The sequence below is a fragment of the Mus pahari genome, chromosome 5, assembly GCF_900095145.1.
Source record: "Mus pahari chromosome 5, PAHARI_EIJ_v1.1, whole genome shotgun sequence".
NCBI classification, from domain to species: domain Eukaryota; kingdom Metazoa; phylum Chordata; class Mammalia; order Rodentia; family Muridae; genus Mus; species Mus pahari.
The window spans coordinates 34,098,891-34,111,076 of record NC_034594.1 but is presented as its reverse complement, the minus strand read 5'-3'; the positions used below and the strand labels follow the sequence as shown (position 1 = coordinate 34,111,076).

General features: G+C 41.4%; 1 protein-coding gene across 4 annotated transcripts in view; it reads left to right on the top strand.

Moving 5' to 3' along the window:
* Ankrd44 (ankyrin repeat domain 44) overlaps positions 1–5,133 on the top strand; it is a 277,518-nt gene extending 272,385 nt beyond the window's left edge. For 2 of the 4 annotated variants that reach the window (XM_021197304.2, XM_029538309.1), the window contains exon 28: positions 2,196–5,133. In XM_021197304.2, coding sequence (XP_021052963.1) covers positions 2,196–2,254 — 59 coding nt within the window. In that variant the 3' untranslated portion in view covers positions 2,255–5,133. Of the gene's footprint in view, positions 1–928 lie in introns of all 4 variants that reach the window. The other 2 variants (XM_029538308.1, XM_029538307.1) reach the window with 1 other exon arrangement.
* Positions 5,134–12,186: the final 7,053 nt, after the last annotated feature.

Here is a 12,186-nt window from a genome sequence, read left to right as displayed (position 1 = left end):
TTTTCACTCTGTAATGATGGATAGTCTCTTTGGGGCTGAGAGTGCACAGGGCTTTCATGTCCAGTGACAGGAGACAACAACCAGCTTTTATCAGAACAGATCCTCCGATTGACTGAGAACGCTCACTGCTCAATAGCAAGTACATCTCAAGGGCAGCTCAATCTTTAGATTGTGTGTTGGGGTCCAGCTTTCTTATGAGTTTCTGAAGCCTCAAGTCTGAATGGTAGTGTCATGTAACTATGGCAAACAGCCATTTGTCCCGCATTTATGATCGTTCAGGTTTGTGGCTTTAGTTGATGACATGATTTTTTTTTAAGATCTGTTGAAATTCCCTTAAATGGTCATTACTGACAGCCAGCCTCCTATGTCTGATCTCTTTAGATGGTTTCCAGGTTTAGAGTAATAAATTGGTGTGTGCTTTCTATGACATGTATATAAAGTGACACCAGTTACTGGTTTTACCCTTTCTGCTTGACACATGTACTTGCCATAGAGAATGGCTACTGTCAGAATGAGGCTCCTCAGCCAGGTTGACGGTTTATGGTGTGCTCTTCGCAGAAACTCCCTCTTGGATGTCCTATTGCTAGTTTTTTGTGGCTTTTGTGTCCCCTATGTCCCTTCCTTGCCATGTGTTTCTGTCCTCCAGATGAAGGCTAGAATCTGCCTTACTTAGGATAATATTGTGCTTTCTGTAGACATATGAGGCAAAACTAAACCCAGAACTTCCATGAAATTCACGTGCTCCCTGTCCCACTCAAGTCTCACCCCCCCCCCCCGCATGACTTGTGAGAAGTAACTCCTCTTACCTGGCATGAATTCTAACTCAACATACATCTCCACTCTCGAGGTTGTAGGAGATGTACTGTGGAATGCCGTGCAGCTCTGGACCCCCAGGACTAACCAGTGCCTTGTCTGCATTTATGCCCAGGTCATACCCCGGCCCTGGCTTGTGCTCCTAACAAAGACGTGGCTGACTGCCTGGCCCTCATTCTGGCTACCATGATGACTTTTTCTCCTTCCAGTACAATGACGGCTGTCAACTTCGTTTGTTTTAGAAAAGACAATTTGAGCAGAATGACCCACTCCAATCTGGGTAGTAGGGTTAGTCTTTGCAGTAACAATGTGGGCTCTGAGGATGGGTACAATGAAAATGACTCTGATTCGGAAACATTCTAACTTTGGACTATAGCGGTGTTTCCCCCCCAATACCTGTGTTTCAGGAAGGGATGGAGGCTTGAATTCCAGGTTATATTGTATTCAGACATTTGAGGCCAAGCTTCCAGAAGCCAGCAGAAAAGGAGGCAGTCTAACCGAAAGAGGGCAACTAGGCGGTAGGCTGAAACACACGCAGATGGCCTGGGTTTTGTTTTGCTTCGTGTTCTCTTTAGGTCTAAGGTACTTCTGTGAAAGTCTACCTCTCATTTTAAGTAAGGACAAAAAAATAAGTATTCTTCATCTTTGGGGATAATGCTACAGAGAGACAAATATTCAGTCTAATGAGTTATTTTTTTCCCACGTCCTCACCAATGAGTTCTGTGAGGTGGGTCAAGGTAACATTCATGTCCCCTGGGAGGGGCATGAAGAGGAGATGGGAAATGCTTGGATGCTCTTCTCACTCTGATGTTTACTTCTTCACTAGAAGTCAAAGGTCAAGGTTCATCTTTAGACATAATTGTCCTCTTAAGGGTGTCTACCCTGCCTCCTCCGTAGGAAGCGTGTAAATGCCTAGAATGTCTTCCTAGGATCTCAGTTAAAGCTGCGAGATGAACGTGAGCATTGTTCATGCTCTTTTGTTAAACACAAACAAAATAGCGCCCGAAGAAATGTGTGAGTCTGTTTTCAATGGAGTAATGGATCCCAAATTTATCCAATAACATTTCAGGTGAAATTATATTGTGCCAAAACTTGAAACAATATGCAAGTCAAATAAGAAGTTACCATTCATTTGAATTTGCTCTAAGATGAAAATACTAACTTTGTAAGGGCATCAGAATGGCTGGTACTGTCCTTCAATAGTAGGGTAGCAAATTAGCTGCTCAGCCGAGGTCATGCCACAAGTGACAGTGTGCCTGAAAAGGAGCCAAGGAAATGACGGCAGGAAGCAGAAATGGTTGGTGTGGAAGTGCAAGCCAATTGCCAGTTGTTTGGTAATGAAATCAGCATTGTGAATACTGTGTCTGCTCCCTCTGCCAAAGCTTCTAGGTTGAATGGACCCCGTTCTCCACCTGGAATGGCTGTACGAAAAGAAGAATGAGACTTTAAGAATTATGCACATACACATGCACACATGTGTGTATATTTATGTATGTACTTCATCAACCAGCTCTCCATGAGGACCAAAATGCTTCTGCCTAAACTGGGATATTTTAAACGTTTTTCTTTCTACATGCAAGTGAGAACTGTAGTAACTTTTCTATGGGGTTAAAATGTAATCTTTTTTGCATACCAGTCTTTATTGTATTTTATATTTCTAATGATGCAGATTTCTAGTTGATGGCTTGACAATTTGTAACTGATGATGTGTTGACCATAGGTTTTTGTTTTTAAACTAGAGAATATGTCTGTATACTTTGATGTAAATGTGTTTATATTTATTTGAAATGAAAGAGATGCCAAGAAATACCCTTAGGTATTGCTCTCTGTCTTCGTCTCTGTCTCTCTCTCTTACCTCTCTCTGTGTCTCTCATCTCTCATATCTCTCTGTCTCTGTCTCTGTCTCTGTCTCTCTCTGTCTCATTGTCCCTCTCTCTCTCTCTATCTCTCTGTTATGTACCTTATTTAGAATAACGAAGTACATGGGAAAATACCCTTGCCTCTGGGCTAACCATTAGCTCTGGGGTTAAACGCAGCATTTCCCATGACTACCAGCTGACCCTTGGGTTTGTCCATTGCTTGACCCCATTCTATAGCCAATCAGAGCCTTTCTGTGTGATGAAAACTGATGTAGCAGATCATATACACAAAGGTAGCCCAAAGAAAGACCCAGAGACTACAGAAACCACACCAAAAATGACACACAGTCCTGACACTTAACAGGAAATGATGCCAAGTATGGGCACTATGCCAAGAAAGGGAATTAAAAAGCAAACACGAGTGAGCCGGAGTGCTCTATTCCGCTAGCTGAAGACTCAGGGGAGACGTCTGCAGCTGCAGGGCATGCGTTTGCAATGTTTTACTGTAGGCTTTCTCTTCTCCTTTGACGTTTATATTTTATAGCATTTTGAGAGTTTTAAAAATAATCCTATCATATCTGGACCAGACTCAGATAATGTGTCCTATCATTTTCATCAAGCTATAAGAGACTTTGCCCTTACTATTTTGATATCCTGGATTTAATTAAAACTCTTGTTGGTTCTTCACAAATGAAAACTTGTTTGGTAGTTTTATAAAATTGAAACTGATGTCATCGAAAAAATTTTATACCAGCAACATTTTGGGTTTTTTTTGCATTTTTGGTGTAATCTATCCTTCCCTCTGGTCCTTTCGTTTAGAGCAGGTACATTTGAAACAAGTAGACAGACCTACTAAGGAGCAGCAATGACCTTATCTTTAGGGAATCCTGAGGATTGAGTGAGTGCTCACATTGAAGTGTGATGTGCTGTCCTGTCTTTTTCTAGAAGTGAGTAGTGGAAGTCTTACTGGGTTGGCATTTAAAGCAGGAAATAAAATGCCTGTATTACTAGTGATGCAGCCCATGTGGAAGGGGGTCACTTCCACAAAGCAGTGACCTAGCAGGAGACACTGTGTCCACGGAGCTATGCTGGCCTTCCCTGGCTCATTCTGATAGAGGATGTGTACAAACACAAGGAAATTAAGCTTACAAAGAGCCATTCTTCTGAGTTGCTCTGTCTGTCTGTCTCCCCATCTCCCCTTCTCTTGCTCTGTTTCCTCCCCCTGCCCAACAAGACCAAAATTTTTTTAAAAGAAATAACTTTTGAAAACTGAAAATTCTATGTATCTAGTTATCTCATAAATGTTTGCAGCATTGCTTTCTGAGGGGAAAATGTTTTTAGTAGTCTTAGTTGCTCAGTGCTTTTACCTAAATGCATTGTTTTCAGATTGTATGTCAACCACAGCCACAAGGACCATGTTTGATCGCCCCTCCCTAGTCCCTGGTGTCTGCCCATCTTTGGTAAATTCATTACTTTCTCCAAATTGCCTAAAGTCCTAGTAAACAATAGCTCAGGGGATTTCTATCCATCACTACTAACAGGGCACCGTGGTAGGTCTTGGTACTTTGGGCAGCAAGCAGCCGCTTGACTTGTCATTGCTTTGGGACAAGAGCACCAGGTGGATTTGCTGCACTAGTTCCGCTTCACACTATTCAGCAGCTTGGGTTGTGCATCCGTTGCACTTGTTGATGAACTTATCCCTTTGTGGTCTTGTAACCTGACGTTAGAGTGCCTTTTTATATTTGTATATCCTGGAAATGCTCTGTGAAACATTTTGTATTTTTTCATTTGTGTGTTATTGGAGCAATATGATCCTAGTGAGTTTCCCTTTCTTTGAATGTACCAAGTGTCTCCTTTCCTAGTCCTCTCCTCCTTTGCTTTGAAATGAAAATGCTTGCGTTTTCTAGAGGAATTATGTTTGACTTTGCAGTACTAAAATGCTTTCTTCTTACAGAACTGTAAACCATAGGTCAGTATTATAGGGGAACAGCGTTTTAAGATAGTGACAATCTGAGCGTGTTTGTAGAATGTCATTCCGTGTGTTTCCTACATGGTGATCTGAAGACTCAATGCAAGTACCCTTTGTTCAGTAGCTTTGTCTACAGACGATGCTTCAGCATGTGCAATATATCCTTGCAAAGCACGGTGATACACATCTTGTGCCAGTGTTACATTTTGTAAAACATATGTGTAACAGCATAAACTATTATGTGATGATTTCAGTGGGAGTTTTGTCTGTACTTTTAAGATGTAGACATTGGAGTTGAATGACTTTGATAAATGTTCTGAGTGTAAAAATGAGGAAAAATGGCTTTCGGTTCAGTGAAGGACTTTGGACCGGTATGAATCGTCGCAAGCACAGGTTAATACTTTCCCAACTACTGAATGCTCAATAATGCAATGGAGTACTTACCTGTAACTTACAATGAACGTGCATTCAGATGGTTATTTTTTACAAATAAAAACGGTACAAATATTGTTGCAATGTGTGGTTTTTTTTTTTAATTTTTCAAATGTGTGCTTTTTCCAAGTTATTTTAATTTAAACCTTTGCCCTACCTCAACACCAAACCAAATTAATTCTGAAAATAATCAAGAAAGCAACCTCTAGGTTTGTTAATTATGCTTAAATTGTCACACTGGAGTGGGAAAGATTCATTTTCTATGCCTCCAACAGTTTTCATAAAGAAGTTAAACTGAGTTAAAATAAAATTCATGTCATAAGCCAGAAGCAGAAAGTCCATGCAATCCTAAGGACCATCAAGCTTTACACAGTAGCTGTGATTGAACTTGATGTTGCTCTAAACTTCCTTGTGGTGAGAGGGCTGTGTAATAAGTCACATCTATTAAACAGGAGGGGATCATATACATCCTCTAACTTGTGAAACCTATTGTCTGCACTGTTGTCACCACTACTATGTGTGGTTTGACGACAGCTAAAGACTTGGCCTCCACACCATCCTTAAGGGTAGAGTAGGATGTGCTTCTCTATATATCCTAAATTCCTCCCCTGGTTTATTAGCTTCAAGAACAGTGCCTGGAAAAGCTAACGAACAACCCTAAAGATAGCATCTCTAGCTAATGAGAAAGAGACTTGGGGCAAATGACTTTCCCAAGTACCTCAAGTCACAGTGTCACAGAATATGTGTCATCTTAGTTCTTAAAGACCAGCCCTGTCGCCAGCTTTTTCATAAAGAAACTGAATTCAGAGAAGTTCTACATATGCTCAGATTCACAGAATTAATGGTATGAAAACGGGATTAAGCTTCTGGGTGCTCTGTCCTCTTCTGAGCTAATAAAGTGTTTATTTTTTTCTAACAAATATGTTCTGGAAAGTTGTATTTTTCTTTATTTAAATATATAAATCTGGATTTTTTTTTTCCTTAAGGACTGTAAGTCATGAACCATACCATCAGTGAGTGAGTCCTGTCCATTGAGAGTAAAATGAGCATATTAGTTATATGTAAACATGTAACAAATGCCCCCAACCTCAGTGGCTTAGCAACAAATATTTATTCTCCTGTTTTCCCTGAATCCGTCATGCTTTTCTTAGGTCTTCTGCTACAGCGTTTCTCAGATAACCCAGGGTTGACCCATGTCTAGGCTGTGTGCATGGCTATTGGCAGGATTCTTCATGGTTTGTTGGGATGGAGGTGTTTCTTTATGCCACCCGGTAGCTTTTGCTGAGTGGACCTTTCCAAAGTGAAGTTCACGACCTAACATCTTCCCTCAGGAGAACAGGCAAACTGAGAAAATCTGGAGCGAGAAGGAACAAAATGTAACTCTGGTCTTTCTGAGTCTTAGAAATGAATGATATCACACCATTTCCCTCATATTCCTTAAAAATAGGTTACTAGATCCCGCCTATAGTCTTAGGTATAGTATTGCTACAGGGGAGGACCAGGAGGCAGACACCATTGGCAGCTCCTGCTCACGCTGTCCTATTACAGTGTCCTTGGGACTTCTTTCCTTAACTCCATAAGTCCCTTTGAAGAGCAATGTGAAGATCCTAATTTTACTTATGCTGTCATAAGCAAGGAAGGGGAACAATGGCTTTCCTGAAGTATAATTGTACAATTATCATGTCGATGTGGCTCTTTCTCTACAAATTGCTTATCAAAAGGTCCTTCTCTGATTCCATTCAGTAAGGGTTGGATCCTCACATATCCATCCTTTAGTTAACATGCTTAACATGTTCCAGAATTAGCTTAAAACGCTCAAAAGCTTTCAGTTTAGAAGGCCATTAACACAATGTAAAGACTTGTGGATAAACACACCTATGGATTGCCTCATTAGTGCATTTCACTCTGAAGGCACATTGGCTGTGAAATAAGGAGCGGGAGATGGCTGTGCTGATGGTTCATCCCCAAACTCCCAGGAAGTAGTTGGAAGTTTGTGGTTGGCCCAGTGGCTGGGGGTAAAGATTAGAGGGGCTATGAACAGCATTTACTGTTTGGAGACTCTGGGAGACCCAATGTGCCATGGAGTTCGGTAAACTGTTGTTCAACATCTCACCCAAATGCCAGAGGTTCCTTACTCCTTGGCTCAGCCTCATACTCTCCTCTTGTTTCTCGGTGACTCCATCACCTTAGAGTCTGTGAAATCAGTCATATTTCCTTATCTCCCCCAAGGAATAAAGAGGCTCTGATATATGTTCCATCATAAGGAGAGTTTACATGAGAAGGTAATCTAAGGTCATGTACCCTGGTGGTTTCCCAGGCAAGATTATAAGCAGGTGAGTGAACAAGAGGAAAACATCGTGGATTTGAGGTGAGTATCCAATATTAAGAGTGAGCACACTCATATGTGCACACATCCATATTCCTTGTCTTAAGCAAGGGTCGTTGTATCTACTTTTTAGGTAGGAAAACTTCTTACAAAGATGGGAGAGTACATGGCCCAGTGCCAGTGAGGAAGGACGGGAAAGCCAACACTGTGTGTTCTACATACTGGTGGATACAGTCTCTTATCTTTAAGTGACAACTGGAGTATATTTAAATGGAAGAAAGTTAAGATTTTCAAAAGTAAAAATATGCAAGTATTTAAAACACAAAAAGTATACCTGCATCCATTCACTTGAAACAGTGTTACCAATGGCATTTGTCTAGAGGGTATTTCCAGGTCTTGCTATTTTGTTCAAAGAACTAAGGTACACACAGATTTCAAAACAGCAACATTCAAAAAATGCAAGCACAGAATAGATGCATTTCAAATCAACAAGAGGCTGTGCGTGAGATTTACTCAAGAGCACTGGGTTACTGTCTGGGTGATAACTTGCATAGTACAACAGGGAGAGGAGTTGGCTGCATAAGGGTAAGACATGGGTGATCTCATTGCCAGGCTTACATAAGTCTTTGGATACTGTGCATGCCCTTTCCCATGATGCACCTGATTTTAATTTTACACACACGGTATACCCATAGGAATAAGTAAATAAGGGGGAAAAATAAATCTCTAAAAGCTTATCCAAAGAACCAATTTGACTTTCTGCACATGTACCCCCAACCAGTTCAGGTTGGGTTGCCCTAGTTGCCTTACTTACGGGCTATGTTTCCGATGTGTTTGGAGAAGATCCGCATTGTTTAGAGCTGGGTAAATGTGCAACTTGATGTAGGTAGTGGGTCTCAGGTTGTTGAAGGTCGGTTTGTCAAGCCAAGTGGCATCCCATTTACTAAATTATCCCATGCTGGCCTGCCTCTGAAATCTCTGCAACTTTGAGAAGCTTCAGTTACTCCTAGTTCTTTTTTTTTTTTCTTATTCTTTCCTTTCCTTCTTTTTTAAAAGTCAGATTCTCACTATGCAGCCCAGGCTGCTTGGTCTCGCACTCCCCATCTTCCTGCCTCAGCCTCCCTAGTGTTGACATTGCAGGTGGCACCACCATGCCTGGCATAAATGCCAGTCTTTCTTATTGTTTGGTTTCCTAAGAATGGCAAGCACTGAATCTGTGCTCTTAACCACAAGAAGTTGCCAGCTATGGAAATCCCAGCCAGGGAAGACTGTCATCAAAGAAATGCAGGTTGTCTACCTGTGAGATACTTGAAGGTCAGTGTAGATGGGGCAGGGGTTCATCTCTTGTTCGGCAACACGGAATCATCAGGAACTATTGAAAGAACACATGTGATAGAGTGATGTCATCAGCCATCCAAAAACCATGGACTGAGGAGAGAGAAAAGATGGAAGAAAGCAAAACAGGGAAAGTCCCTAGGAAGGGTTTGTAGAGGCTGTAAAGAATATTTTTATATAGGAAATATAGCATGATGGTGACAGAGAGATCTACATGAGAGCAGGAAGGAATTTTGGACAGGACAGAAGGTTTAGGCTTGGAAATAACTTGGGAGTACCTAAGACTTAGAGCATGAACTTTAAATACACGACTATCCTTACAGACCTTTTTACCAGATGCCAGGATGCAGGCACAAAGTAATCTGAATGTGGAGTTTGAGCAGAGATAGAGCTTTGCCAGATGAGCAGGCGTAGAGGAAGACTGGTGGACTACAGCATGACTAAAGGCCATGGATATTCCAACCCAGGTCAGTAGGCAAGCTAAAACATGAGGAGGTGATGCAAAGTTTTCAAAAAGGTGCAATCAGTGGGTTGGAGGTGAAGAGCCGGAAGAGTTGTTGAGTTGTAGCACTAATTGGTGAGCTGGCTTTGGGACACTGGCCACGGGAGTGTGTGGTTGAGGGTGATTAAAGGAAATGCATTGGAGGGGGAGAACCAAATCCTGGAGGACTCAAGGGAGGTGACAAGATGGCTCAGGTGGTGCATGCTACCCAAGCATGAGAAACCTGAGCTTGGATCCCTAGCACCCACATAAAAGATAGGTGTGATAGTATACATCTATAGCTCTAGAGGTGGGTAGATAGAGACAGGAGGATTCCCCAGACCTTCCTGGGAAGCCAGTCGAGTCAGTTGGTGAGCTCTGCACTCTGAGCTCAAGAAGAGATCCTGCCTCAAAGAATAAGGTAGAGACCTATTAAAAAAAAAAAAAAGAAAAGACACCTGATGTTGATCTCTGTTCTCTAAATGAACACAAATACATGTGCACATGCACCTGTACATATATGACACACATACACACTATACACATGTAGACACAGAATTCTAATTATTAAAAATAATTTTTAAAAATCCCAAAGAGGAACAATATGACAAACGGCTCTTTGAGCACACACAATTTGAGCACAATCGATGAGAAAGTCAGGCTACACTGAAGCATGCAAGGTTCAGGTGCTTTACTATAAGTACACACACTCAAATCTGACATTGTCAGGCTGGAGACTGCTTTTAGGATTAAGCTGAAGCTTTTAAAGGGAAAGGGGTCATATTTCTGCTAAGAAGAAAGAGAAATAGCCCTTGTCTATGACGCAATGGCAGGTTTTAAGATCATATGGTTTAACCTAAATGTGTTTTTCAGGCTCCTCAGAAAAACGTGACAGATGGCTAAGAACTGTGGAAGGAACAAAAGAGCATGCAGATCTGACAACACGCTAGAGATAATAGTGAAAGATGGAGCCCTTCTCCGGGGCCCGCCTAGGGAACAAAGGACTCACAGCACTGGAGCACAGTGAAGCTCTTGAATTGAAAACTAAACAGGCTTTAAAATAATATGTTTTTCTTTAAACATTAACTAATAACAAAAAATATTTTGGGTTCTAATTCCTTTGGATTTTTTTTTCTTCAGAAATTGTTTTACTGCCAATTCTGTGTTTTTATGTTACATGTATTTCAGGTCTGAGGTTTATCCCTGGCTTACTGTGTTATGATTTAAAAACCTGTAAAGATTCTGTCACGGGACCATTACCTGTTAATTCATTGACTCTGCTGAAATTCATTCACAAGAGGCTACTCCTCTGCATGTAAATTTTGATCAGGCTGCCAGGCACATTTTGTTTTGGCATTGAGGCTAAAGTCACTGATAAAGAGCCCAGTTGGTGCCATCTGGGAGCTTGCTTTGTGATGTCACAGCTGACACTAGAAATTAGATTGAGAAAACCAATTAATTTCCCACAATGTATTTCAGGTATTGAAAAAGAAAAGCCTTTGAAGAGTGCTAACAATAGGTCCTAGAGATAAAAGCATTTATCCTAGTATGTATTAGTGACCTACCCTCACCACCCCTGCCACCGCCTCACAGTCTGAGCGTGAGGTAGATGCAGTTCAGGAGACATGCTCGCTAAATGTCACTTGTGATTAGAACTTTTGTGCCACAAATGAAAAAATCAACTTACTAAACGGCGGCCTGCTTTTCAGTTGGAACAAATACTAAACAGTCAACACACTCTGGGCTCCTACAATGTTGAATACCTTAGCTACAAGAGCTTATTGTCTCCAAGAAGATATGGCTGCCTAGTGACAAATTTGGCTTCAAACATTGTCAAATGGATTTTAAAACATCTATACCCTTGGGTCTTCTATATGTGGAGAACAAACTGCTTGATCCCGCTCCTTTCTGTAGCCTTTTTGTTTTAAAATGAACACTATCGTATGACTTAGCCTCTGGGTCAGTATGTAGGTTGGATCAGGAATGCCTCCCCAAAGCTGATGTGCATAAAGGCTTGGCCACATCCTGTGGCACTAGTAGGAGGTTGTCTACCACAGAGGAGGTGGGGCATAGCGGTACTCATTGAGGGTATGCCCTTAAAGGGGATAATGGGGGCCCTAGGCCTTCTCATTTTTCTTTTCCAATCCTGGCCATGTGTGAGCATGAACTCTGTCATATAGACCCATCATGATGTAACACCCACCCAAAGCAAAGGGACCAATTAATCTTGGACTGAATTCTCTAAAATGCTGAATCAGAAGGAGCAGCTTTGAGAAACACCTGAAAATATGGTCAACATCCTTAATCATCAGGAAAATGCAAATCAAAACAACCCTGAGAATCCACCTCACACCAGTCAGAATGGCTAAGATCAAAAACTCAGGTGACATCAGATGCGGGCAAGGATGTGGAGAAAGAGGAACACTTCTCCATTGTTGTTGGGATTGCAAGCTGGTACAACCACTCTGGAAATCAGTCTGGTGGTTCCTTAGAAAATTGGACATAGTACTACTGGAAGATCCAGCAATACCTCTCCTGGGCATATATCCAGAAGATGTTCCAACTGGTAATAAGGACACATGCTCCACTATGTTCATAGCAGCCTTATCTATAATAGCCAGAAGCTGGAAAGAACTGCGATGTCCCTCAACAGAGGAATGGATACAGAAAATGTGGTACATTTACACAATGGAGTTTTACTCAGCTATTAAAAACAATGAATTTATGAAATTCTTAGGCAAATGGATGGATCTGGAGGGTATCATCCTGAGTGAGGTAACCCCATCACAAAAGAACACACATGATATGTACTCACTGATAAGGGGATACTAGCCCAGAAATTTATAATACCCAAGATACAATTTGCAAAACACATGAAACTCAAGAAGAAGGAAGACCAAAGTGTAGATACTTCATTCTGTCTTAGAATGGGGAACAAAATACCCATGAAAGGAGTTACAGAGACAAAGTT